This window comes from Podarcis cretensis (genome assembly GCF_951804945.1).
Source record: "Podarcis cretensis genome assembly, chromosome: 13".
Classification (NCBI taxonomy): domain Eukaryota; kingdom Metazoa; phylum Chordata; class Lepidosauria; order Squamata; family Lacertidae; genus Podarcis; species Podarcis cretensis.
Genome location: NC_137182.1, coordinates 26,393,814 through 26,421,393, shown reverse-complemented (window position 1 = coordinate 26,421,393; position 27,580 = coordinate 26,393,814). Strand labels below are relative to the sequence as shown.

General features: G+C 47.6%; 2 protein-coding genes across 4 annotated transcripts in view; one reads left to right on the top strand and one right to left on the bottom strand.

Moving 5' to 3' along the window:
• The window catches only part of LOC307200270 (trafficking kinesin-binding protein 1-like), a 33,166-nt gene extending 30,094 nt beyond the window's left edge, over positions 1-3,072 (top strand). The window contains exon 15 of one of the 3 annotated variants that reach the window (XR_013832358.1): positions 1,228-1,360. Coding sequence is in view for 1 of the 3 variants with exons in the window: in XM_079948709.1 (XP_079804835.1) it covers positions 1,228-1,696 (469 nt within the window). In the remaining 2 variants the exon portion in view is untranslated. Of the gene's footprint in view, positions 1-1,227 lie in introns of all 3 variants that reach the window. The other 2 variants (XR_013832359.1, XM_079948709.1) reach the window with 2 other exon arrangements.
• A 5,088-nt stretch (positions 3,073-8,160) lies between these two features.
• On the bottom strand, positions 8,161-27,060 carry LOC307200323 (Golgi-associated RAB2 interactor protein 4-like). The gene is made up of 8 exons (XM_079948851.1): positions 26,920-27,060; positions 25,342-25,396; positions 24,409-24,572; positions 16,502-16,701; positions 13,479-13,728; positions 11,940-12,226; positions 9,887-9,933; positions 8,161-8,376 (listed from the first exon to the last, which is right to left on the bottom strand). Exons 2-8 carry the CDS (start codon positions 25,394-25,396, stop codon positions 8,261-8,263), a joined length of 1,119 nt encoding a protein of 372 aa, XP_079804977.1. The 5' UTR covers positions 26,920-27,060; the 3' UTR covers positions 8,161-8,260.
• Between the last annotated feature and the right edge of the window lie 520 nt (positions 27,061-27,580).

Sequence of the window (27,580 nt, the reverse complement as noted above, 5' to 3'; positions counted from 1 at the left end):
GTGCCTGCCCTTTTCTCCAGTCCCCTAAAAACAGATTCACACATTCAGAATCTCTGGGTTAGTTCAGGCGTGGCACCCAGCCTGTTAGCATCTGTAGATGTGCCGCAGGGCCAGCTCAAGGGCAGCTGCCAGCATCCTGGTGCCTCCCAATGTCATTGTGACTACAACTCCCATCATCCCTGGCCACTGGTCGTGCTGATGGGAGTTGGAGTCCAACAACGCCCGAAAGGGTCCAGGATGGGGAAGGCTGACGATGGCAGTGCCCGGGCGAGGAAAATCCAGCTGGCACATTGCCAGCCCCGCCCCCCGCTTTGTCTCAGTAATGAGCAACGGGTCACAGTCCATCAGGGTAGGAAGAAGGTGCAGCCCCACTTGTGCCTTTATTGGCACTTCTGGGTTGTTTTGTCATGCTGATGACCAGAATGAGGCCTATGGGGCTTTCCCCACAGAGATTACAAGGAGAGATGCCACTCTGCACCCAATAGAGAAACATGTTCCATAGTGGCTTTCCACTTTAACCCTGGCAATTCCAAGCTATGTGGCATCTGCATCTCCCTCTCTGTGCCCTGAAGACGATCGGTGCAAATCCCTACTTCCTGCTGGATTGGGTCCCAATAGATAGATCAAATCCCTCTGGTTCTCAACCTGCCCAGGCTTAATGGCAACCCCAAAGCCACAGCCCAAGGCAGTCACATCATGGAGTAGGGTTCTGTGCCTTCAGTCCCCTTGCAGGATGGAACAGGAATAAATTCAGGAGTCAACTCAAAAGGATTTGCACCACAAACAGCTTGTGATTTTTAGCGAGAGGGTGGCAGGCAGAGAATGCTGCATTCAGATGGAAGTGGCTCCTCTGTTCATTTGATTTAGTTCTGATCTCTTGTGCTCTGAATGGCAGCAAACTTGGGGGAAGCTGCCTGTTCTTTGTACGTGTTCTCTTAGCTCAGTCTCTTGGGTTGCCAACTTCCCACATATAGTAGGAGGTTCAGCATTTTCATGGCTCTGCTTGGGGATTTTCTAGTGAGCTGTAATGTCAGCCTGAGCCAACCAGCTTAGCCACCGATTCTGCACATTAAAGAATGTACCTACCGCTGCAGAAGGAAGCTGAACTTGTTCCTGAGCATCCTATGTGTGCCTTTAGTGACTGCAGCTACTCCTGCCTCCAGTCCATGGAACTGAATTTCTCTCCTCTTTTTTTTGTGTCTTTGTGTCCACCCTTTCCTTCTCCAGTCTTTATAATACAGTTGTGCCCTCTTGTGGGTCCGGCACGGGGCTGAGCCCCACTCACCCTCCCCAGCTCCCCCTGCAGGAAGAGCCCAGCTGTGAAGAGCAGCAGCAGGAGGACCCCCCTCTTGGACTAGTGACTCTGCTGACGGAGCAAGGCATTTCTGCACAGAGAGGGGCGGGGGCAGCCTCAGCCTTGGCCCACTTCCCCAGAGGCTCAGGCACCCTGTATTGGCTGTCTCCTCCTTTGGGCTCCCTGTGGCGCTGCCGCTTGGGCGGCCTAGGGGAGTGGGCTTTGGGATCACCTCGGTTGCGGCAGAGGGAGGAGGAGGAGGACAAGCCCAGCATCTTCAGCTTGAACCTGGTGGAGAAGCTGCAGCAGCTGGGGCTGGACAAGGTGGTGAGAAGAGGGGAGGCCTCGTATGCAGCTTCCCACCTGCAGGGGCTTCATCGGAGGAAGAGGTGTCTGTCGTGAGGACTCTGCAATTTTGTGCTGCCCTCCGCTGGTGGGGCGTCTGTGAGACAGAGGGGGCTTCATGCGGACTGCCTCCTGGACAATGCCCAACTGTGATCCTGAAGTTTGGGGTGTGGTTGTGGGGAGGGACCCTGCAGGGCTTGGCAGCAAACGGGGTCTGCCAACCACAGTGCCCTGTTGCCATTCTGTCCTCCACTTCCTGTAGATCAGGAAAGTTGGGGAATCATTGTTTCCATGTCTGATAAAGCTTTTCACAGCTTCCTTCTGCCTCCATCCTAGGAACCCTGGGCGTTGTGGTTCTGTGGGCCCTTTTTTCTTTGGGGCCCTTTTGCAAAACTGCAATCCCCAATGTACTTTCGCTATGAAGGCTATGGGGCATGGGTAAGAGGAATGAGCCCTGTGGAAAGAGCTGGCCAAAAAGCACACAGCTCCAAGTTCATCTTCACGGACCATGACTCTCCCTGCTTCCTGCACTATAGTCACTGCCTTCACTGCTAATTCCCTTAAGAAATGCACACCTTCTCTGTCTCTCTCTGTGTGTGGTACGTAAAGGCAAGTAGTGGTATAGGCAGGACTTGTGGGAGTAATAGGTTGGGCTTTTTGCATGCATGATGGGCTTGAGAGGGGATGTTTTTGTCCTTTACCTCTCCTGCCAACTTCAATTTTCTTAGCCTCGGGCAAACGCAATAGTTGGGACTATTTCTCATCTGGATCCGGTGAGGTTTTCTCCATTAAAAGACACCGTCTCAGATCATTGAGGAAAAGGGACAAAGAAAGCTGACCGGGATCCTGTTGTGTGTGTCCCCCACGACACTCCCCTGTGGGACCCATTTAGTGCCCCTTCCTTTGCCAACACTTAGCCACCCAGAACTGGCTTTGTTCACCCCACACCCTGAGCTCCCCTTTTGGGGAGGCAAAGCTCTCCTCTCTTTCTTGTGTTGCTGAGAATTCTGCTGCACTTTACTCTCCCCCCCCCTCCTCCTCCTCTCTTCACTGAAGTTTTTAATACTGCATTGCCCATGGGGCCACGGAATCTGCCTCGTGTCTGTTTCGTCCTTGCTGGAGCAGGGCAGCTCTGTTTGTCTTCCTCCAAAGCGTCTTCTAACAACAGTTACAGTAATTCTCAGACTTGGGCAGCTGTATGGCTGGTTTCCACAGATTGCTCTGTTGTGGGTCTCCCCCCCTTCAGTGGACGTTCGTATTTTCCCATTTATAAATGTTAACTTAAAAGTCCCACACCCATTCCTTGCACGCTCCTGTATGTGTGCTGCACACCACTTTGCATAGCCAGCCCCTCATTTTGACACATGCGTATTCCTGTTACGTTCCTGTGTCTCCTTTCGGTGAAATAAACATGGTGTTGCTGTTGCTCCTGAGCTCTGTCTCTTGTGGTGTTTGGCCGGTGTACAGTAGCTCTGCTGTTGCCTCTCTCTTTCCTTCTTGCCCACCTCTTCACGACAGCCTGGGCTTGGTTTTTGTAACCAGCTGACTCTCGCGGCAAAGCTTCTTTAAAGACCTAAACCGCTACAGGCAATAGGGGTGAGGAACAGGGTAGTCATCAAGGGAGCAGGGAATGAATGAAACTATAGCAACGTTTCCTGATGCCGAATGAAATTGAGGGGCACCAGTGCAAAGAAGGAAGGTGGCACCACGCAGACAGTGTGGGGAGCGATTCTGCTTCTGCTTCAAATACCATGGTGGTCAAATGGAAAGTAAGGTTATATCTAACTTTCCTAAGTTAGATATAACCTTACTTATCGCCAAAGAATTGATGCTTTTGAATTATGGTGCTGGAGGAGACTCTTGAGAGTCCCAGGGACTGCAAGAAGATCAAACCTATCCATTCTGAAGGAAATCAGCCCTGAGTGCTCACTGGAAGGACAGATCATGAAGCTGAGACTCCAGTACTTTGGCCACCTCATGAGAAGAGAAGACTCGCTGGAAAAGACCCTGATGTTGGGAAAGATGGCGGGCACAAGGAGAAGGGGACGATAGAGGACGAGATGGTTGGATGGTGTTCTCGAAGCTACCAGCATGAGTTTGACCAAACTGTGGGAGGCAGTGGAAGACAGAAGTGCCTGGCGTGCTCTGGTCCATGGGGTCACGAAGAGTTGGACACAACTAAATGACTAAACAACAACAACAACTTTCCTAACTTGTGGCTGTTGGATCAATCCATCAACCTCTGATGGATGAGAAGGATTGGGTCTGGCATTACTTTTGCTGTGCATGTGTGCCAGTATCCATACTTGGCAGAGTCACATCTCAATGCAGCTCCTTCCTTGGAAGGGGTTGAAGGTACACACAGTAGGCGATACAGTCATGGAGGCCATAAAGATTCAGTCAAGTGTAGAGGTTTCCTTGACAAGCATAAAAGCATATTGGTAGCAAATATATACAGACATTCCCCACTGGTCGTGGTCAAGGCATGCTTAGAGTCCAACAAGAGTACAAGACACACTGCTTCTCTCACCGCGAGGTGCAAGCAAGAGATTCACAACAAGTTGCACAGAAGCATTGTTAATCAGTACTTCCTGTCACACTACGCATGTCCAAAGAACAGTTCCCACAGAAAACGTCCTTGCAAAACAAAACAACCTCAGCCTTCTGCTGCTCTTTGAAACTTCTCCTCTCTTCTGTGTTTCTGGAACAAATGGTTCTCACACACAGAGAGAATATCCAACAGTGGCTGTATGTTTCTATGCAGCCCCCACCACCTGCTTCAACCAGTAGGTTTTGCTGACTTTCAACAGGTTTTGTGCTGCCTCTTCGCTTCCTCGTTTCAGAACTATTTGGAGCCAGGGTGGGGACCCTGTGCTGCTTCAGGTATCGTACTCCCTGTCATACATCCATCAGCTCCAGCCAGCCTGGCCAGTGTTCAGGGGTGATGGAGGATGTAGTTCAGCAACAACTGGAAGACCACAGGTCCCTGATTGGTGGGAATAGCCTTAAAATGTTGCACTAGGCTACCATCTCAGAGCTGGTATCCTCATGGGGGAGCAAACCAAGTCGTGTAGGTTTTTTGCAGTCTGTTTGTGCATCATACAGAAACGACTGGGCTGTGGTCTCATACATGCACACCAACTGGTGGATAAATCCTGCAGCTTTGGTCCATTTCTGCTAGAGCAGTTTTCTTAACCTTGGGTCTCTTGCTGTTGTTGGACTACAACTCCCACCATCCCTTAGGTAGCAGGACAAGTGGTCAGGGATGATGGGAATTGTAGTCCAAAGACAGCTTTGGGAAACTCCGCTAGAGGCTGAGTGGCAACGTGTTTAGGGCTTATTCCTGGCCTAGAGGCAGTGGGATAAGGGGCTGCAGTTACATGGGTTTTCCACTAGAGGTAGGAATGAGCAAGTGGGAAAAGCTGAAAAGCAAGCAAAAGGGGGAAATGGGAAGTGAAATGGCTTCATCTGACCACCAGGTGGCTGCAGAGATTTGTGGCAAGCGCTGCCTTCATTGTGGAATGTTCCTTCCTTACTCAGTGGTACATGAATGTCCAGTCCAAATGCTCCGAAGCCCCCTTGTTGGATCCCACTTCATGCATTCCAGGTTGAGGTGTGTGTGTTTTAAAATAACTGGTTCTAGAATTCAGCTCTGGGAAGCATTGATTCAAACTAGGCACAAACTAGTACACCTCTGTACATGCACAAGACATTTGAGGTTCAGACCAGCCTCCATGCCCTGAGCCACTTGAAATTGGTTTGTAGTAGATGCATGTTAACCCAATTTAAATGCTGCTTGATGCCTTGCGGCTGAGCATGGGCACAGACTGCACTGAGAAGAGTCGGGTCCTGGAAGTTCTGTCCGTGGTGCTGGATCTGTGATGGTGCATCCACAGTCACAAGTCATTTCCTTCACGTGGTTGATTAAAATACGCACATCTTGCCTTTCAGCTCTCATGTCTGTTCAGGGTGTTACGTGTGAAGCTGCCTGTTACTGCTCCACAGGGCATGGGAGCAGCCCACACAGACTTACCATGTCATGGTGGCAATTTGTCAAGTGTTGAGTATGGGCTCGAGACATTTTGCTGGCTGAGCAAAGTGTGGTTGCTGCCCCCGACTCCATTCCACCTATTGAACAAGATGGACAGTTGACTCTTTGGTGATGAGGTACTGCCCTCCATTACAAGGGTGCATGTAGGACCCATTGCTGTGTACACCAGCAGAGGGTAGGAGCTCAGGAGATGGCCATTTCTGCCTGCTCCCTCAAGATCCGCTGCCCGAAGCAGTTACCTTATTCCGCCTGATGGTAGGGCTGGCCCTTCCCCACTGCCTGTTGTGCTACAGCAAGGGTGGCCATCTTGGCTGACCCATGCCCACCTGCCAATCACCTAACATTATATGTTACATATGGGGTGGGCCAAACTGCGGGAGGCAGTGGAAGACAGGAGTGCCTGGTGTGCTCTGGTCCATGGGGTCACGAAGAGTCAGACAAGACTAAACGATTAAACAACAACAATGGGGCAGGCAGCTACAAAAGCATCTGCCCTGGAGTGGCTGGCTGACAGGTGGGTTGCCCTGCTGTCCACAGGAAGGGAATTACTCACATGGAGTGCTGCAAACAAATAAACAACCACCCCTGTATCACCACCTGCCTACTGATGGGGACAGCTGGAGAAGGGCATTAGGAGATGAGCAGAATACCTGAGCAGGCTGAAATGGGAGCAGGCATCCCTTTATGTACCTGTCTTCAAAATGTTTAGTGTTTTATAGGTAAGCAGACTCTGCCCAGGAGATATTGTAGATGTCCTATCAGCCAAAGCTCTTAAAAAGCACGCTAAGCCACCAAATCTGCTTGGGCCTCAATGACAGAACTGGATCTAGAAGCACACTCAAGCTGCACAGCATCCTTTTTCTGGGGAACTTCACCTGGAATTAGGGAATTGCTCACCCCCTGAACCACCATCTTGTCAGGATTTAATTTGTTGACTGGGCCTCATGCAGGTCATTACTTTTTTTAAAAAAAAAAATTGTTTTATTGATTTGCACATAAGAAAAATAAATAAATATTAATACTTTACTGATAACCCCAAAGAATGGCAAACACCAAAATGACAGGTTGGACTTTGGCAAACTTAACTGATTGACCATCCTGGAGAGGGAGAAGTGGGTCTTTTTTGTAATTATTGTTATATATTGGAAATCAGTAAAACTGTATTTTGGAGGGGGGGAAGAAATCTTCCAAAGTATAATACAACGTATAACGATATAACAAAAAAGGCCATAAGTATATTGTATGGTTTTTGTAATTGTCAAGGGAGTCAACAAACATTAATAACAGTGTCCCCTGGTGTTTTGAAAAGAATCACATAGTCTAGTCTGTAACGGATTTGGAGGGACCATTCGGCCCACCCACTGCCTTGCTTGACTTAGTGTCATGCTATAAATACCTCCTCAGAAATGGGGCCTAACCCCAGATAAGCAGGAGTGGGTAACAAGGAGAGACACAGCTGGTTTGTCAGCATTCTGGTGACATATCACATCTGGACCTAGTTTGTAGTGTCTACCTGGCCCCTACTGAATTGGCCAGGCATGTCTTTTGATGGAAATCAGGCTGGTATAATTCCCATCTGGAGATCCTAATTGTTAAGTGAGGAGGGCTGTTAGGTGAGAAATCCACCTGTTGAGTTTTGTTATTTGGCTGGGTAAAAAAATAAGATGAAAGGTGATTTGTAATTATCTTCCTTTATGTGGGGGAGTAAAGGGAGGGGGGACCCCAAAAACATTTGTACCTTGAAACGTGCTTTAGGAAGGGCAAATAAGGGTGTTTCAGAGGCAATTTTTACCTCAAAATTCATTTCACTGCCGTTTTCCAGCATACCTACCTGCCTCTCAGTATAGCACACCCTCGGTGCTTGTGGTTGCAAAGACTCAATTCTAGTGCCTATTCACACACCCACTTTCCTTTTTCAAGCACAATCTCGTCAGAGTGATAATTTCATGGCTAGCCAGGGGTCACAAGCCCCTCTCCATTCTGCCTGAGTTAATTAGCGGACCCCATGGCAGAAAGTGGCAAAATCCATCAGGTGACTTTGGCAAACGGAGGCAGTCGAAAGTTAATGTTCCTGGCACTCCCCTGAGAATTTTAATGAAGGTGGCCCCAAGTGGAGAAATGGAGGGGATCCGGTAATAATTGCCTCTGGCCGCATTGGAACAGGCCAATCCAAAGGTGTGAGGCCTTATTGATTACCAGTGGAGGGATTTTCGTCTTGGGGTTCAACAGAAAGGACAGCACGTCCAAGAAGGAAACAGTTTGGTCCTGTACAGAGCTTTCGCTCCCTCAGTCCGCTTCTGGCCTCGTCTGGAAGTTTCTTAAGCTAGGCCGGCCCTACCATTTGGTGGGTGCTGCAGGTGCAGAGCAGCGACACAGTGTCAGAAATTGGAACTGTCTTTGCCGTTCAGTGTGCCCTGCACCCCCTTAACTTTGACCATTGCTTCTCATTTCCCACCTTTACCCACAATGCTTTGCTTTTTTGGTGTTCTTTGTTTTTATTATAACCAGTCTCTTTAGTAATGTTGAGGTGGCCAAGAGGCTCCGGAATTTGGGTTCTCCTTTCTCTCCGCTCAGTGTTTCTTTCCTTTGCCCCGGGACCTGGCATCTCGGCTCTTGCTCCTCTTCCGCCTCCCCCAGGAGCAGGATCTGATGAGGGAGATAATCTTGCTGGGCTTCCGGCTTGAACCTGCCGAGGAAACAGGAAAAGGAAGTAGACACATGACTCCCTGGAGCACAAGGGCCTGCTTATGGACACAGCGTGCAGGCAAACAAGGGAGAGATGGAAAGATCAGGCAGGCAGGGTTAGGAGCCTGAGTTGAAAAAGAGAGACCCATTAACTTAAACTGGGTTAATAGCCATTTCCTTCTCTTAGAGAAATATGGGAATTGTAGTTCTGTGATGGAGAGGAGGGATAGTGTAGGCCTAATCCAGGGATGGGAAACTTGCAGCCTTCCAGATGTTGCTGGTCTCCAACACCCATCATCTCAAGCCAGCATGGCCTAGTGGTTAGAGAAGTCAGGAGCTGGGGGCCACCAATATCCTCAGCATGTGAGAAGGTCTGAGCTGGTTGCTCCAAGCTCAGACCGCATGGCTTTAATAAGCCATTCTTCTGTTCCTATACCACTTGGCTTCTGTAACTAAGCCAGGCTTTCCTGCCTTTGCAACATTTTCTGAATGCTGTGTGGAAAAGCACATGAATCTGACCTTCAGAGAGTTTGTAAGTAACTTACCAAACATTTTAACTTACCAAACATGTGGTCTTTTTCTATGCTGGGGAAAGAGGAGACTATTTTGGTACTCACAAGGGCATATATTAAAGGTTCAACAGTCTATATTTCCATGTTTTCCTAGCTGCATATTTTGTGATTTTAAATCTCTGCTGGAGTTCTCCCACCAAATAATAATTGTCCCAAGCTGAGATCTAGGCAGCCAATGAATTCTCCTTTTATACCTATTTTTTTCCCTTGTCACCAACAGGTAGGGTGTAAGGCAGGAGGCCAACAGTAGGGGGAGCTAGAGTCAATGATGGGCAGAGCCAACTAATTCTGGTTTTGCCTCCATCTTCCTCCCTGCTGTCTATAAGGACAACACTGAAACTAAGGAGGAGGAAGCTGATAGGAATCTGTTTGTAAGAAGGCAAACAAATGGAGTCTCGCTGAAGACAGACTGAACATTTAGCCTAAAGCAGCCTTTCTCAGCCTGTGGTTGAGATGTTGTTGAACTAGAACTCCCATCACCCCTAGCTAGCAAGGCCAGAGCTCAGGGATGATGGGAGTTGTAGTCCAACAATGTCTGGGGACCCACAGGTTGAGAACCGCAGGGCCCTAAAGGATCAGCCTCCACTGTGGGGCTTTATAGTGGCCTTTGAAGGGCTGCATGGCCCTGGTCTGGCTTAAAGAAGAAGAAGCCTAAGAACAGAGACTTGATGTCGCCCATCAGCAGTGAACACCTGGGCAGCAGACTGAACCAGGGGCACTGGTCACACTATGGCGAGATGCATTTCTACTTAAGCAACCATAATGACAAAACTGTGGCCTGCTTTATCCTCATTTTTGGCAATGGAAAAAGTGGCCATCCTAAAGAGAACAGTTCAGAACCTAAGCAGGGCTGGTTATCAGCTAGAGTAGGAAGGTGATTGATAGGAGCCACCAAAGGGCAGAACTGTCAGCTCTCGGCGGACGTTTAGCATCTCTTACTTCTCCGGGGAGACTTCCTTCTGCTACTTCTGCTCTTACTGGTTTTCCTGAAACAAGAACAGCCCGTCAAGACCACTCCATCCAATGACATCACACAATTCCCTACGGCCGGCGTGGGAAATTTCCCCAGCTTTGGATTCCTGGGCAAATTTAGTTACCTTGCAACGTTATTTTTTAGGATGGAGGTAGGCTTGCCTTCAATACCCACCTTCCGGTCTCTTGCTTTCTTAACCCACTAGATGCACGCCCACAACCAGTAACATATGTATACTGGAGGTGAAACCTACCTAAAGGTTGTCCAGATTGCCTTTCACACCATGTTTCCAGGCACAGATCCAAGCTCTAAAGCTCTGTGATGGAAACGGGTGTTCTTCCGCCCTATCGCTTTCCCCAGGAAAAACCACATTTTACCACTGAGTTGGAGCAAATGGCAATCAGGTTTTCTGCCAGTTGCCATTTGCTCCAATTCAGCATTAAAATGTGGGTTCTCAGGGCCTGGATAGCTCGGTTGGTGAGAGCATGCATGGTGCTGATAACACCAAAGTTGCAGGTTTGATCCCCGTATGGCTCAGCTGCAGATTCCTGCAGTGCAGGGGGTTGGACTAGATGATCCTCAGGGTCCCTTCCAACTCTACAGTTCTATGATTCCATGAAAGTGCCGTGATAACAACTGCTTGGACAGGGAGCTTTAAAGTGCAGGCCTGGGCCTGGAAAGCATGGCACAAAAAGAAGTCCAGATGAACCCTAAGTCCGAAAATCAGTTTCAACATTTGATGTGTTTCAATTTGGGGTGGTTGCAACTCAGCTTTAAGGGGGCCACAAAACAAACAACCCAACTCTGAAATCTGTTTTCCAAATTGCAGAGCTATAACGCTGTTTGTCAAATCCAATACTGAATAGTAATTCTGTTCTAAAAGTTGTGTTTTAGGTGTTGTTAAGACACCCTGGGATCTGTATGTGGAAGGTTGGGATAAAGAAATAATAATAATGAAAATAAAAATAAGCAATAAGCAATAAAATACATTTCACTGCTTGATTAAGTAACCAATAGATACTGGTTTGCTAATCCCCAATCGTAGGGACGTGGGTGGCGCTGTGGGTTAAACCACAGAGCCTAGGACTTGACGATCAGAAGGTTGGCGCTTCAAATCCCCACGACGGGGTGAGCTCCCATTGCTCAGTCCCAGCTCCTGCCGACCTAGCAGTTTGAAAGCACCTCAAAGTGCAAGTAGATAAATAGGTACCACCCTGGCTGGAAGGTAAATGGCGTTTCTGTGTGCTGCTCTGGTTCGCCAGAAGCTGCTTAGTCATGCAGGCCACATGACCCGGAAGCTGTACGCCAGCTCCCTTGGCCAATAAAGCGAGATGAGCGCCGCAACCCCAGAGTCGGCCACGACTGGACCTAATGGTCAGGGGTCCCTTTACCTTTTTAATCCCCAATCATTCCTAGTCCAACAACATCTCAGAGGCTTACAGGTGCCACCCTTCCCCATTTACAGGCTGAAATGACTTGCATCTTCCAGGTTCCTAAAGGGTTTGGTTGACTACCAAGTGATGCTGGTGGCTCTCTGTGGTATCCCCTGCAATCTTTTCAGCAACTTTATGGCTGCGTACAAACAGTATACATTTAAAGCATGTGGCTTTCCCTCAAAGAACCCTGGGAGCTGTAGTTTGTGAGGGGTGCTGGGAATTGTAGCTCTGTGAGAGGTAAGTTGCCATTCCCAGGGCATGCGCATGCGTGCCTAGGGAAATGCGCTTTCAATGTCTGCTATGTACGCAGCCTCTGTATGGCGCCTGGCCCCAGGGCACTCAAATCAGCTTCACGGTCGAGTGGGGATTTGAAGCCAGGTCTCCCACTGTCCTGGTCTGTTGCTCTGACCACTACACCCCACTGCCTCCCAGTAGTTGCTTCCTCTCTCTCTCTCTCTCTCTCTCTCTCTCTCTCTCTCTCTCTCTCTCCTGCTTTTCAAAATATTGTGTTTGAGCTGGAGCGCTGCAAATTTCAGCTCCCTTAACACCCCTCCCCTCTCCCAAACAAGCCCTAACCCAGTACCTGCTCATCCTAGGGCTCCTCTCAGTCCTCTCGGGCTGACTGCCCCAACTCCTGGTGCTGGGCGGGCGCTCCAATGCCTCTGGCACCCCCAGCTCCTCAAACTCAGTTGTCCTTCCTTCGCTTTCAAATGGAGAAGGGCTGGGGGCTCTGGAGCTGGGCTGGCTCCCCACTGAGAAAACCAGGCTGCGCCTGCTCCTGACGTCCTCTTGGGCAGGGCTGCGAACTTCAGCGGGTGAATAGATACTACGGATGCTCACGGTTTCTTCTAGGTTTAAGGATCCCAGGCTCTGGGGCAGATAGATGGATCAGGACCGTTGAAAGCACCACCAAATAATTCTAACCCTTATCTTATCCTCACAATAACCCTGCCAGGTAGGTTCGGCTGAGAACCAGTGGCTGGCTCAAGGGAACCCAGCGAGCTTCGTGGCTTTGGGACTGGAACCCAGGTCTCCCAGGTGCTAGTCCAACGTTCTCACCAGTACACCACACTGCCGGGGTCTGGAGTGGGCTGCAGTCTTGGAAGCAAGGTTCAGATGCAACATTTCTGTGCGCCCAATTGGCACATGAGGGTCCACACACTCCTGCCTCTTCCCTCACCATACTCATGTCTATTCCACCACTTTGCCATCTACACCAATGGGTGGAGCAGCACAGAAAATATCCCAGGTGTGTGTGCTTTTTTTTTTTTTTTTTTTTTTGTCCCTTTCCACCAACCATCCCCTCCACCCTCCACCCAGCTTACGGAATCAAACTGCTGTTTGCTCCTTCTTTAAAAAAGCAGAAATGTTCATACAAATCTGATTTAACAGACTCCTGCAAGAGCTGTAAGAGAAGCAACCCGATTTGGGGGCTGCTTCGTGTTCTTCATGATATGTGAGTGCATGTACCAAGCTGTTTGTAAATTAAAAGATAACTCCTCTCTCTCTCTCTCTCTCTCTCTCTCTCTCTCTCTCTCTGCCTTCTATCCAACGGATGTCCAACCAGCTTAAAGCATCCAAGGATTGAATTGTGTTGCTAAGAGGTGGGAGGGGAATCCAATCAGTTCTGAGTCTCTTCTTACTGCTTCTCCCTGTTTTTCCCACCCCAGACCTCTCCCATGAGCTTCCTGCAGGATCGGAGATATTGGTATGGGGCAGCAAGGGGTGCATGAAGAAGGCAGAAGACAGCAAGGGTAAGGTTACCAGATGTCTCCGTTTTCCAGGGACAGTCCCCAGATTTACAAATCAGCCCCCTGGCAAAATTCATCTATTTAGTAGTGTCCCCGGATTCATTGGAAAAAATCTGGTAACCTTAAGCAAGGGGGCATGGAGACATGGGGAAGGGCTGTAGCCGAGTAGCAGAGCATCTGAAGAAGGTTCCAGGTTTGATCCGTGGCATCTTCCTGGAGGCCTGGGAGAAACCCCTCTCAGGAATCCTGGATAGCTGCTGCCAGTCAGTGTAGGCAATACTAAGCTAGATAGACCCATTTCCTGCGCTCATGCTGCCCTGCAAAGTGTCTTGTATAGCGATTACGCTATATAAACAGAAGGAGTTGCACACCTGTGCCCTATCGGTCATGGCCTCCCCAGACCCCCCAGGGTCTTCGCTCTTGCTGTGCAATAGGGGCCCTTGGTCTGAGGGTGGCCGCAGCATGTTGACCACCTTGACCCACAGTTTGAAGACATCCTCTTTCGCACCAGGCTGGGGGCAGAGCTGCAAGTAGAAGGTGCGGCCGCTCGCCAGCTTGAATCGCAGCTGCTTCTTCTCTGCGTTGTGGAGCGAGATCTTGACAAAATGAAGAGGGATAAGCCTGTAGGTGGTGGAAAGGAAGAATTAGGGGCATGATTCAGTTTGGGCGCTGATTCAGCATGTACAAAAACAGCCCCGATTTGGTCCAAACAGCTTCAGAAAGACATGAAGTTTTTGTGCCTCCCAGTTCACTATTAGTGAGGAAAATGAAGAAATGGTTTTAGCCTCTCTCTTGTTCTCTGTTTGGCAGAACTGGATGAACTTTGCAAGCATAGCCTGGATGGATAAATCCCGCCAAATTCTAGACAAATAGGTCCAGGGTTCTTCATCTATTTAAAAAACCAACAAATATTTCTGCACTGCCAGGCTGCTCTCTGCAATCCCTTTCAAGCAGGTGAGGCTTGTCTAGTAGCCGGTAGCCAACAACCATCAAGACCACGGAGTAGACACCTAGCAAATGATACAAAACCCTCCAGAAATGGTCACGGTGCACATTCAAAGCTTGTAACAATACAAAATTGCCTCTGTTTTTCCTCCCTTTACCATACAAAACTGACAACACACACACACACACACAAAGGCACAGCTCCACCTGCCACCTTCCATTCCTAGATGACCTTGGTTGCTCACTAATCAGCATTCATTGTTAGTAGCCACCAAGAAGGATTGCAAACCCTTCCAGGAAAAGTTGGCCAAGAGGGGTGGGAGACAGAGCGCCTCTGCCAATCAGTGTAGATAGTCCTGGGCTAGACGGACTAATGGTCTAACTCAGCATGGCAGTTTGCTGTGGACTTGGGGACTGAGGAATCCAAATAGGACAGGAAGCAGAGCTGAATCGAAGCCACGCTCAGTCACGGAAGCTGTCAGTGGTGCCAAAGCTACTAGTCTCCTATCTGCCAATAGCTGCCTGTCTGCCCATGGTCCTTGCCTGCCTTTGAATCTGAGTATTAAATGGGAGCTGTTAAATTAAATCAGTGCTGTTCACCCCACTTCTCCAAGCAGCGAGGATGTTCCAGAGATGCAATGCTTACCTGGGTTCAGTTTCCTTTGGAAGGAGGTCACTTGTTGCATTTTTTATTATTATAAATGTACAGGTTGAGCATAGGTGGAGGAGGAACAAACAGCCAAAACTGTCCTCCTCCAGTAAGGCAGTTAGCACCCCAAAGTGCTCCTAAAGTTTTCAGCTCAATTCTCTTTCCCTCACCCCATTCTGTCTCATTCAAAAATTCAGTCTGTTGCCCAAAATGCTTGTCTTGTTCTCCATTCACACATAGCATACCTGCTACCTTTGACTGGAGGGGGGATGGATAAGGATAACACAACTTCTCCAAGCATCACCTAATCACCTAGGACAAGTTTCCCTCTCCAAAAGATGAGCCTGACAACTTTGCTGCAGTACACAGAATCATAGAATTATAGAGCGGGACCATGAGGGGCATCTAGCCCAGGGGTCAGCCAACTTTTTCAGCAGGGGCCAGTCCACTGTCCCTCAGACCTTGTGGGGGGCCAGACTATATTTTGGGGAAGAAAAAAAAAAGAACGAATTCCTATGCCCCACAAATAACCCAGAGATGCATTTTAAATAAAAGGACACATTCTACTCATGTAAAAACTTGCTGATTCCCGGACCGTCCAGATATAGAAGGCGATTGGGCTGGATCCGGCCCCTGGGCCTTACTTTGCCTCCCCATGATCTAGTCCAACCCCCTGCAATGCAGCAATCTTTTGACCAATGTGGGGCTCAAACCCACAAATCTCATTAAGAGATGGCTGAGCCATGAGCCATGATAAAGGACACCACCATCATAATGAGTACTGTACTTTTCCGTGTACAGTGGTACTTCGGGTTAAGAACTTAATTCGTTCCGGAGATCCGTTCTTAACCTGAAGCATCACTTTAGCTAATGGGGCCTCCTGCTGCTGCTGCCACACCACCGGAGCACAATTTCTGTTCTCATCCTGAAGCAAAGTTCTTAACCCGAGGTACTATTTCTGGGTTAGCAGAGTCTGTAACCTGAAGCGTATGTAACCTGAAGTGTATGTAACCTGAAGTACCACTGTATAGGACTAGGTTATTTTATTTTAAAATTATGCTGAAAAGTGGGGGTTGCCTTATACATGGATAGTGCATAGGTTCCTTCCGCGGCTGTCAGTGGCTATTGGGCGTGTTACTGGTTGCTGCGTCAATAGCTGGTGTTGATTGGCTGACACTGTGGCAATTGGGTGGGCGATTGGCAGCTTCTGCTGGCGAGGGGACAGACGAGAGGCGGATTTTGCAATGTGTGCGGGTGAGTGATTTTTGGCATCCCCCCCAAAAAAAACCCAACTCTGTGCCATCTTCCCTCGTTTTCTTAAATTGGAGTCCCCCAAAATACATGGGGGACTCTTATACATGGGGGGGGGGCGTCTTATACATGGAAAAATGCAGGTGGAAAACCCAGCAGGTCCCAGGGCACCTGACAACAATTTAAAGTTCAGGATTAAAAACAGTTAAAACAAAATTCAGAAGTCATAGTGTGGTCATTTGGGTTCTACAACTGTATCCTGTCCACCCCTACCCCAAACTCACCCTTGTAAGATTGCCAACCTTTTAAAAAAAGGATTGTGAGAGTCTTCAGTCCAGGAAAAGCTGTGGCGTAACAGGCAGAAATGAACAGGTTAAGCTTTTTATTTACAGCCTAGAGATACCATGAACACTTCACCTATGAGTTTGACCTGTTCAAGTTGCAGCATCTCCATCCATTAAAAATGGTGGCCTGTCTTACGTTACGAAGCCTTGAAAGGCATTGCAGCATCTGCAGGGTTTTCTGTATGGAGCTGGGAGCTGGGCTTACCTGGTGAGCTCTAATCCCAGTGACGAGGAAGACTGGCGGAGCAAGGCTTTAAACTTCTGGGGCGTCTCTTCGGGAGGGTAGGTGGGGCGAGCCAGAAGCAGCACGTTGGGGACCGTCATGCTGGAGGAGGTGCAAGCAACCCCGACAGTCACGGTCTGGACTTGGTTGTGCACGTCAATCACCTCTCCTCGTTTGTTAATCTGCAGAGAACAGGAAAGGGCAGTGGCAGATATACAGGGCCTCATTCAACAGAATGAGCAGGCACTGATGGTGTGTCACATCATAAGTCTTTCATAAGACCATCTCAAGAAGGGCGGTGCCTGAGACCTCACTGTGCCACTCAGAATGCTGTTGGCATCAACAAGAGCATAAAAATAAATTCCTGGAATGATTTGTTTCCTCAGTTTTCTGACAGGCCAACTCAAACAAACTTTATGAAAGCTGCTCAGCCTAAGCAGCCACATCCCAGTTGTTTTGGGTTCTTCTAGTTTAAATACCGTGTGGAAACCACCATCGATTAACTGAATCTTTGGTGGCCACCAGTGTTTTAAGAAGTCTAGCTTATGGCTGGGATCCAAAGGATTGCTTCAGATATGACCAAAAGACTAGCAATTATGCCCAGTGAAGTTGACCTCTTTTAAGCAAGTTGGTGCTAATCCCATATTACAAACCTTATGAGGAATGGTTGAGGGAGTTGGATATGTTTAGCCTGGAAAAGAGGCGAATGAGAGGAGATATGATAGTCATCTTAAGAATGGAAGATGGAGCAAGCTTGTTTTCTCCTGCTCTGGAGAGCAGGATTCAAACCAATGAATTCAAGTTACAAAGGGAGATTCTGACTAAACATCAAGAAGAACTGTATTGACAATAAGACTCCCATGAGAGGGGGTGGAGTCGCCTTCACTGGAGGTTTTTAAGCAGAGGTCGGATGGCCATCTGTCACAGATGCTTTAGCTGAGATTCCTGCATAGCTTCACCATTAATTTTTGGGGGTGGAAGATGTCAGATCGATTGTGTGTCATTTATGTTTTAAGTAACCTTAACATTCAGTATGGCAAGTTCCATTTAAAAAGCGATAGAGGAAAGAAAAACAGCTTTGGACACCCTGCTTACTATTGGCATTCTTCAGCAGATATTTGCTGAACAAATAAAATCTTACAGAATGAAATGAGGAATGAAATTAAGCCAGACATGAATGAAATGGGGAAAGGTATCAGAAATGATATAGATGCTCTAGACCAGTGTTTCCCAACCTTTGGTCTCCAGCTGTTTTTGGACTACAATTCCCATCATCCCTGACCACTGGTCTTGCTAGCTAGGGATGATGGGAGTTGTAGTCCAAAAACAGCTGGAGACCAAAGGCTGGGAAACACTGCTCTAGACAACGAAGAACTGGCAGGACAGAGAGATGAAACCATGGCAAAACTAGAAGGAGCAACTGATGAAATGGAAGAACCCACTATACAAGTGTATGGAGAAATGAAGCAACCAAACGATAAAGCTGAGATTTTGGAAAACAAAAATAAAGTTATAGATGGAGAGATGCAGAGTTATCTGGATAATCTGACATCAATAGAATTGAGAGAGAAAGAGTTCTACCTATGACTTGGAGTGGTGATCCCAAGGGATAAAGCTATTAAATCTCTGGCAATTTTTCATTTTTTGGGGGGGAAAAGAATGGAAGAAACACAAATGGAAGACTCAATACTAAATAAGGCTGGAAGAATATAGCAAATTCAACATGACGTGGAAACTGAAGATACAGAACTGGGTGTGGACCAATGGATAATAAGAAAAGGGTTATGGAATATTATCTCAATATATGATCACAACAGAGAGACTTTTACATGAGCAAATAGGGAAAAGTTTGTCATTAGTTAATAAGGAGGCATGGTTGCTGAAATTGTTGGAGGCAAAGTTGATATGTCTTTCCAACAGAGGAAACCAAAGAGTGCTGCATTCTCAAACCTATTTAGGCCTCTCTTGTAGGCAGGTTTTCAATTAAAGTCTCCACCTGCTTAACAACATATGGAGTGGTCTTAATTTGGAAGCTCTCTTTCCACAAGGAGGATCTGGACAAATTTCAGTGAGTCCTGCCTTTAATTTAAATAAATAAATAAATAAGCAAGCAAGCGTGCTTGAGAAAGAGAGGGGAGCTTCTGAAAGTAACAACAAGCCGAAGCTGATATGCTTAAAAAGAAGAAGAATCAGAATAAGGAAATCTAAGCTGTTTTGCAGAAACATAACACAAATTACTCTTGTCCTGCATGTCAGGCACTCGCTCTGAAGTCTGAAATTGCTGCATAGGATAATAAGGGCCTATAATGACTGCCAGTTAACTGTTTTTACATCTCCATAAGAACAGGGAAGATCATTTAAGAGATGTGAGTAACGTGCCACCCTGCATTTCACAAATGAAAGCAGGGACACACTTGGAGGAGGACGGCTGTCGCTGAGTGGGTAGAGCGCCTGCTTGGCATGAAGAAGGTCCCGGGTTCAATCCTTGGCAAATGCCACATAGGTCTGGGAAAGGCTCCCTTTCTGATACCTCAGAGAGCTGCTGCTAGTTGCTATAAATAATAACTACCTGGATGGACCAGTGGTCCAATTTGGTCTATTATTTGATTGATTGATTGATTGATTGATTGATTGATTACCTGCCCTTCACCCTAAGCTCCCAGGGCAAGTTACGGCATAAAAACACAATATAAAAACAATTCAAAACAACTAGCAACCATAAAAATAAGTTGGGTCTTATTTTGACGCCTCAAGTATCAAAAGCTGAGGTAAAAAGGCACGTCCTTAGCTGTATATAATGAAGGTGACGCACTTTTCACACACATTTCTCTGATGAATATAGAGTCATCCTATTCCATAATAATAATTTTACTATTTATACTGTTTCCCCAGCCATTCTGGGCGACTTCTAACGTATATGAAAGCATACTAAAACATTAAGCATCACAAAGTTTCCCTATACCCTATGCCTTCAGGTGGCTCGGGGGTCGGGTAACTCCATACCCTCCAATATTTCTCTGATGAAAATAGGAACGTCCCAAGGAAAAGTGGAATATTCCGGGATCAAATCAGAAACCAGGACAGCTTCTGTAAATCCAGGACTGCCCCTGGAAAATAAGGTAAAAGGTATAGGACCACTGGACAGTTAAATCCAGTCAAAGGCGACTATGGGGTTGCGGTGCTCATCTTGCTTTCAGGTCGAGGGAGCCAGCGTTTGTCCACAGACAACTTTCTGGGTCATGTGGCCAGCATGACTAAACCGCTTCTGGTGCAATGGGACACCGTGACAGAAACCAGAGTGCATGGAAATGCCATTTACCTTCCCGCCGCAGCGGTACCTATTTATCTACTTGTACTGGTGTGCTTTCAAACTGCTAGGTTTGAAGATTTTTGAACCTATTTTGGAAAATAAGGATATTTGGAGGGTCTGACCTCTGTGGGGAGGGAGTTCCACAGTTTGGGGGCTGCCACAGAGAATATCTTCTCCCAAGCTGCTACTTTCTCCCCACCCCAAGCAACAGAACTACCAAGAGGGCCCCCTCCGCCAGTCTCAGCATCCAAGAAGGTCTATAGGGAAGGAAGGCCTGAGCCCCCAAAGCAGCTTCGTTTCTATAAATTTGCAGCTGCCATATTCTCACACAGAAAGTACCTGAGGTATTGCCACAGCTCTCAGCTCTGCATTGGTTTTTCTTTTTCATTTTAAACCCAGCTATATTCAATAACTCTGCAATAGCTGGTTCTGCACTAAAGCAGGGCGTGTTAGTAAACTGATCAAAGCAGTGTCCCTTAAACAAACAAACAAGAACATTTAATCTCCTGTGGATCTGGCCGTGTTAATTGCAGAAGAAATTACAGTCAAACTCATTCAGCGGCAATCTGACAGGTGGTTTTGTGTGTGGCACCGGGGGCAAGCAGCGGCATTTTGTCATAGCCTGGATCTAAGTCCTATCGTATGATTTAATATTAAAATCACAAAGATGTTGCACTAAGGGGAAAACATCTCATAATTGCTGTTTGTGATAAATGGCTGTGTTTTGTTGTTCAAAACAGGCCTCCTCTTTCCTTTTCTGAGCCACAGTTCAACATGAATTGCATCAAATGCAAAGTGTGAAGTGGGAGACAGTGTGCTCGATGTTGCCTTGGTGTTTGTGAATGTGCGTCTGCAGGCAAGTGCGCTAGGGATATGACTTCTAGAGCTGTGGGGAGGGAGTTCCATAGCTTGGGGGCCACCCCAGAGAATGTCTGGTCCTCTGTATATCTCTCACACACACCATCCTTCACATCCTGGTTGTATTGTTCAGCAGGGATGCTGGCAGCACCAGGAAGCAGGAGGGTGGGATTAGGGGCTGCACTGAGGAAGGATAGTCCAGGGGCAGAGGAGGCTGGTCCATTTGGGTATATGGGGCACTGCCCCCCACCAACCTCAGTTTGGCCAGACGCCACCTGTGTATCAGTTTTTTTCTCCTTAGTTTCAGTGCCGCCGCTTGTGGAAGGGTGGAACAGGGGTAAATATATAATTAGTTGATTCTGCCTCTCATTGGTTCTGGCTCGTTAGCGCCACCTACTGTTGGTCTCCCTGCCTTCCACCCTATCAGTACCAATGGGCATCAGTCATCGCAGGCTGTGGGTTCTCTACCTAAATTCTAGTGGTTTGTCATTCAGGAACAGCAGAAGTTAAAGGCAGGAGCAAAAGAGGAACAATGGTTTGCATGGGAAGGATGTCAGAATAGGAACCATCCCTAGGATTTAAGAGTCATTTGGGCATCTGTAGTATCAGTCCCTCGGCTGTAGACCACCCCTTCCATAATGTATGTATGATGTACTGGGGGGTGGTCTTGGCTACAGGGTGGCAGTTTCAAAAGTCTATACAACGGTACCTTGGGTTAAGAACTTAATTCGTTCTGGAGGTCCATTCTTAACCTGAAACTGTTCTTAACCTGAGACACCACTCTAGCTAATGGGGCCTCCCGCTGCTGCCGCACGATTTCTGTTCTCATCCTGAAGCAAAGTTCTTAACCCGAGGTACTATTTCTGGATTAGCAGAGTCTGTAACCTGAAGTGTCTGTAACCTGAAGTGTCTGTAACCCGAGGTACCACTGTACGAGCTCTTGGGTACCCCATAAGGGAAAAGGAGCAGCTTTTGTTTACATCATTGTTAAGACTGCCAACTTTCAAACTCCTCTTGTAAACGATGCTTTTAACAGCCAATTACTCTACAATAGTTGATCAGGCTTACCATCTCCAAGTCTTAAAAAGATTCCCTGGCCGTGCTAAAATCTCAGAAGTTGTCTTAGATGTTTGCTTACTTTTAAAAAACTGGTCATTGGGCAAGCCTATTTATTTTCCTGTCAGTTCTCCATGCAAAGGCAGAAATTCAACCAGTGAAGCTTTTCCTGGCCTGGAGAGGCAACAATGAGAGAGAGACTTCATCCATTCAGGTTCCGCCTGCCCAGCAGGAACAGGAGCTGGAGCTGGAGCTGCTGCTGCTGCTGCTGCTGTTTTTAAAGGTGCAGCATTAGAGGATAAAGAAGGGCTGATAACACTTGCTAAATGATAAATGCCTAATAAAGAACAACCATTTCATGCAGCCTTGAGCCCCAGAATTTCTCCCTTGGAAGACGAGAAGCTGCCTTATAATGAGTCAGACCATTGGTCCGTCTTGCTCAGTGTGGTCTACTGTGACTGGCAGAAGCTCTCCAGGGCTAAAGACAAGGGTCTCTCTCAGCTGTCCCTGTCAGGGGCTGAACCTGGCACCTTCTGCATGCCAAGCATGTGCTTCACCACGGAGCTTCATCCCTTCCCCTATTACCTGAGAGATTAAGTCATCAGGAGAGATGGGAAGGGGGGCGGGCCTAGAGTGGCCATCTTCTTCCTCTTCTTTTAACTCGCTCTCTCCCTGTGCTTTTAGGAGCAGCCTGCCAGGAAGGAAATGAAGCAGCTTCGGTTCTTCCCGTCCTTTTTAATCCCAGCGCTCAAGAAATGGCTGCATCTGCTACAATTCTGGGCAGAGAAACACCTCACACATTTCCAGGGCAGGCCTGAAGGGCAAAATGGCGCACACAAGCCCCTTTCCGTGTACAGAAGCCAAACAGACAAGCAATTTAATACTGAATAATAATAATCAGAGCCAGATTAGAACCTTCAGAGGCCCTAAGCACTTAAAAGATTTTAGTGCCCCCATATATATCCAACTCAAAGTATAAATAAAAAAAAAATTCAAAATGGAAAAAACCCTACAGTAAGATGGAAAATGGTTTATGTATATATATATGTATACTTCCACTTTATCTATATTTGAAATTTCCCCCCCCTACTTTTTCCTAATTGCAAAGTCTTTGATCGGCTCCTCAAAACTAATCTCACATAACTCATCTGCTTCTATACTTAGCAGAGATAAGGCTAGCCGGCCAGCCTTGTTGCATAGTGGTTCTGCTGGGATTTTTTAATAGGCTTCAACTGAGAAAATGAATGCTCAGCTGAGCAATCTGTGACCATTCATGTTAAAAATCCAGCCATGGAAAATCTCTGTGGCAACCCCCTTCCCTTGATTCCCTAAGCGTGTGCTTATTTTGCCTAATGGTTAATCCAACCCTAATACCATATTGGCCCGTATATAAGCCGCACACGAATATAAGCAGCATGTTGAAAATTGGAGGGGGGGGGGGAGAGAGAGAAAAAAAGAAAAAACACCCGAATATAAGCCACTCCATTCCTCGTTGCTCCTGGCTGCATATGGAGGGGTGGGCACTGTGTTGCCAGCATCCTTTCTCCTTCCTCACTCTCTCCCTTCCTGACCTTGGGGGAGAGGACGGGGGACTACACACAGGGCTGGCGCCACTTTGCCACACTCCTGGTGCTGTTTGCCCCACGCTCCTGGCTGCATACTATAAGGTCACGAATATAAGCTGCACTTTAACTTTTCACAGTGGGAATTTGGGAAAAAGTGAGGCTTATATTCAGGCCAATACAGTAGTACTAGTAGTAGTAATAATAATAATAATAATGATCATGAAGATGATGATGATGTTGTTGTTGAAACTTTAAAAACAGTGTTACCCAGATTACAATCACAAGTGTAGGGCGGGTCTTAAAACATACATTGCAGGGGTCAGAGGCAAGGGCGGAAGCGAAGACACTTGATTCTGTCTTTGTACTGCTGCCAGCCCCAATGAGGCGTCGCCCACATTCCCCACACAGCATCATTGTTGTGTTGTGGCAGCAGCTGGCATAGCCACAGGTGTGGGTACCATTGTGGTGATGGGGCTGGCAGCAGTGTAGGGGCAGGAACAGGGTGGGGACCTGAATCTGTGGGGTGGGTGTTGTGGGGTGGAGGTGGAGGTGGCAGCACTGGGGAGGGGGTGGTGTTGGGGCCTTTTGCCTACAGCAGCAAAATGTCTCAGGCCGCCCCTGGTCAAAGGCCGGGATGAAGAGGTGCGTCTTCAGAATTTGCCAGAAACTTCCATTGAGAGCCAGTGTGGTGTAGTGGTTAAGAGCAGTGGACTCGTAATCTGGTGAACCGGGTTTGCATCCCCGCTCCTCCACATGCAGCTGCTGGGTGACCTTGGGCTAATCACACTTCTCTGAAGTCTCTCAGCCCCACTCACCTCCCAGAGTGTTGTGGGGGAGGAAGGGAAAGGAGAACGTTAGCCATTTTGAGACTCCTTCGGGTAGTGATAAAGCAGGATATCAAATCCAAACTCTTCTTCTCTGCCACGCTCCTATGACCCACCACTGCTTCTTGCCGCCCAGGATCCTTCAACTGACTCAGGCGTCTCATTTGGCAACAGTAAGGCTCTCTTTCTAGGGAAGAGGTGCCCTTGGGGGGAAGGGTGACGAGAACAAAATTCACCTGGCAACCAGAAGGGTTATTTGATCTTGCTGCAAGTTACCTGCACAAAGTCACTTTCCAACATGGGAGCAAGCCTGAGTAAGGCGTATTCCCCTTGACTAAGCTGGCTCTGCAATGGTCCCATCTCCCTGTTGAAAAGTCCTTTGCCGTTGTCGCCTCCCGCTGAGACACTGGGCAGCTGGGATCTCAGCGTCTTCCCTCGTCCTGAACCCACAATGGCGTGCAGTTGGGGGAGAAACAGGGAGGAAGAACCTCTGTGAATTAGACATGCTAGGTGGGCCAATGACCAGTGGGCGAGACAACTGTGAGCCAGTGTGGTATAGTGGTTAAGGGACTGAAGTGGGGACCTGCGAGACCAGGGTTCAAATCTCCACCCAGCCATGAAGCTCACTGGGTGACCTTGGGCCAGTCACAGCCTAGCCTACCTCACGGTTTTGGTTGTGAGGATAAAATGGAGAGCGTGAGGAACTTAGATTTCAGTTTCACATGCTTGGCCCAGGGGAAAAAATGGGGTTGGGAGAGTGGGGGAAAGCCGTCAACAATCTCACCCACTATTGCACTCAATCTGGGAGAGTGTTTGGGTACAACTGGACACCACTTTGAATCAAGATGGCAGGCGGAACCTTTCAAAACTGCACTGATTTTAAACACTGATTCCATAAGTGCCCAGATTTCTTTTTTAATTCCTGAGGAGCATATGGCACTATAATTCCTGAAGCTCATAAAAAATAACTAAGTTCTATGTCTGCCAGAGAGCCCATCTCCAGCTTTCCCAGAAAGAGCTGGTTGATTTCTGGAATGTACTACTGCAGTTGACAGGGGGAGGAGCTATCGATGATTCAGCCTGCTAAAAACACCCACTGCGTTCTGTAAATACAGATGTAGAGTAATAGCTAAGAGACTCAGCTACCAATAATGAATTTCCCTATTTAATCCCTTCCAATTCTACAATTATATGATTCTATGAACTCACCAGGAGGCCTTAGGAAAGCCATTCTCTCGCTTTGTTTCTTCCAGAGTCCCTTCATCTGCAGTATAGGGAAATAATACTATTTCTTTATCCCACAGGCGTGTTGTAAGGATTACAATGAGAAAATTCATGTGCTTTGAACAGCACTGTACAAATGTGAAGTACATGAGGTTAAAGACTCAGTTGTAGTAATATCCCCCCTCTCTTGTTTATGGAATGCTCCCCCAAGGGGACCTGCCTGGCTCCAACCTTGGGATGGTTTTGCATTTTCATTTTTCTGGACAGCAACTAACGATTTGGAATTGTTATCATTGTATTGTTCTTTTTTTACTGGCTTATAGCCAGCTTTGGGACTTCTTAGTGAGAAGCTATATACAAATTTAATAAACCTAAACCTAATAATGAGGGAGATGGGGAGCTTTGAAAAATATGACCTCTTCTGCTGAAGCCCAGAATTCTGACATCTCATTCTGAGCTCAGTCATTCTCACCCAGGCTCAGTTTCCCTTTGATAGAATAGACTGAAATGATGATCACTGCTTTGAGCTTTTTGGGGGAAATGCAGGATACAGGAGTATTGTTTCGGGGGGCATTCCAGTAGTCTCTAGAACCTCTGCTCCAACCCCTTTTAAAAATGTAAAATATACTCTGTTTACAGGGCAGATTTCCCTCTGAAACTTTGCCTAAATTTGCATCTAAACTTATAAAGGAGCATATGCACAAATATGGCCCATAGTCCTGTGTCTTGATTTGTTTAAGGATCTTGCAATGCTCCTGGCAGGATAAACTACTGTTAGTACTGCTAATTGTATAATTTGCATCGATAATAATGCCATCAGCTTCTCAGTTCTAGGTTTTTGATCACATGACCAAAAGGGGATCCCCCCCTTTCTATAAACAGTACACATACGCATGTCTGTCACTCACTGAGTGCAGCATCTGAGTGGCGATGTGAATGACCCATCACAGATCAAATACTTTTGCCCCACCTCCCATGACTTCAGACGCAATGGAGTTTTCAGTGGAGTTGGTTCTTGCAGGTTCTGCTTCATCAAGGATTGCATACTCAAGTGATGCGCACACATACACACTCATGTGAAGGGCCCCCCTGGGAAACTGTAACAAGCAGTGAGTTCTAATATCCTCAAGGGCACGCTGGGAAATGCTCTCTGGTAAGAGAACAAATGTTTGTGCTTGGGATGTCTGTTGACTATTTCAGTAGCCTGGCACATGTTTCCCCCCATCTCCTGCAACTGTGTACACACCATACATTTAAAGCATATGAGCCACCACCACCCCAAAAAAAAATCAATCGTGGGAACTGTAGTTTTTGGGTGTACTATGAAGGGGTAACCTACAGTTCCCATGTGCTTTAAGTGAATGGTGTGTCTGCAGCCTCAGAGAGAAAGGACTGCCCTTGTCGTTTATTTGTCTCTAGGGAATAGTCACCATTCATAGGACTTTACAGCCTCCCTTATTAGAGGACCATCTCAGGCAACTGCTTGTAGTAGCCTTGGTTATCACCCTCCCTGCCTCTCTCCCAGAATCCCGCCAAAAATCTCTAGGTCTAGGAGTCACTGACCGTCTTTTTGTAGCTTGTAACATAAGGTCTTCAATGTTAACTCCCCACAGCTGCTGCCTCTGTGCTTCCCCCTCCCTTGGCTAGGGGGATGAATGTTGTGATGTCATCATTGCCTCTATGACCTTTTTAGCCCAGGCCTTAATGGGTGGCTGGGGTAAAGAGGAAGGGGTTAGCGGCAAGGAGTCCATCTCCACTCCCTGGACTGGTAGGTTCAGGATCTGGGCTGGTTCTCTTCACGACACATGGTGCGTATGAGCTTAGGAAGTGGCTTATTGGAATCAAACCACTGGTCCATCTAGCTCAATATTGTCAACACAGACTGGCAGCGACTCTCTGGGGTTCCAGGCAAGGGTATCTCACCACCTCACTTGCAGATGGCAAGGATAGAACCAGGAACCATCTGCACACAAGGCAGGTGCTGAGTCTTGGTGGTGCCGTTCCCTCCAATGAAGGCTAGGGTCAAAAGAAAGGTAAACAGACTGTGCTGCTGGAAAGCTGCAGCCAACGTGTGGTTTCCCCCTCTTCCCTCCTGGAACCCCAAACTTCCTCATCTTCGTAGTCCAACCTGCTTCTCTCCCCAGATCCCTTTCCTGCTATGGTGGTGATCAGGTGTGCTGGAGGAAGACAGAGCTCCTGTAGCTTTGGCTAGACAAAGGGATGA

What these genes read in the sequence shown, in the direction of transcription:
- LOC307200323 (XM_079948851.1), bottom strand. Translation starts at nt 25,396, where the DNA reads ATGAAGGGACTCTGGAAGAAACAAAGCGAGAGAATGGCTTTCCTAAGG. An exon ending in CTGGGATTAGAGCTCACCAG is followed by an intron (nt 13,729 to 16,501) that starts GTAAGCCCAGCT and finishes CACCACCTACAG; the next exon opens with GCTTATCCCTCTTCATTTTG. An exon ending in AAGGAAGTCTCCCCGGAGAA is followed by an intron (nt 8,377 to 9,886) that starts GTAAGAGATGCT and finishes TTTCCTCGGCAG; the next exon opens with GTTCAAGCCGGAAGCCCAGC.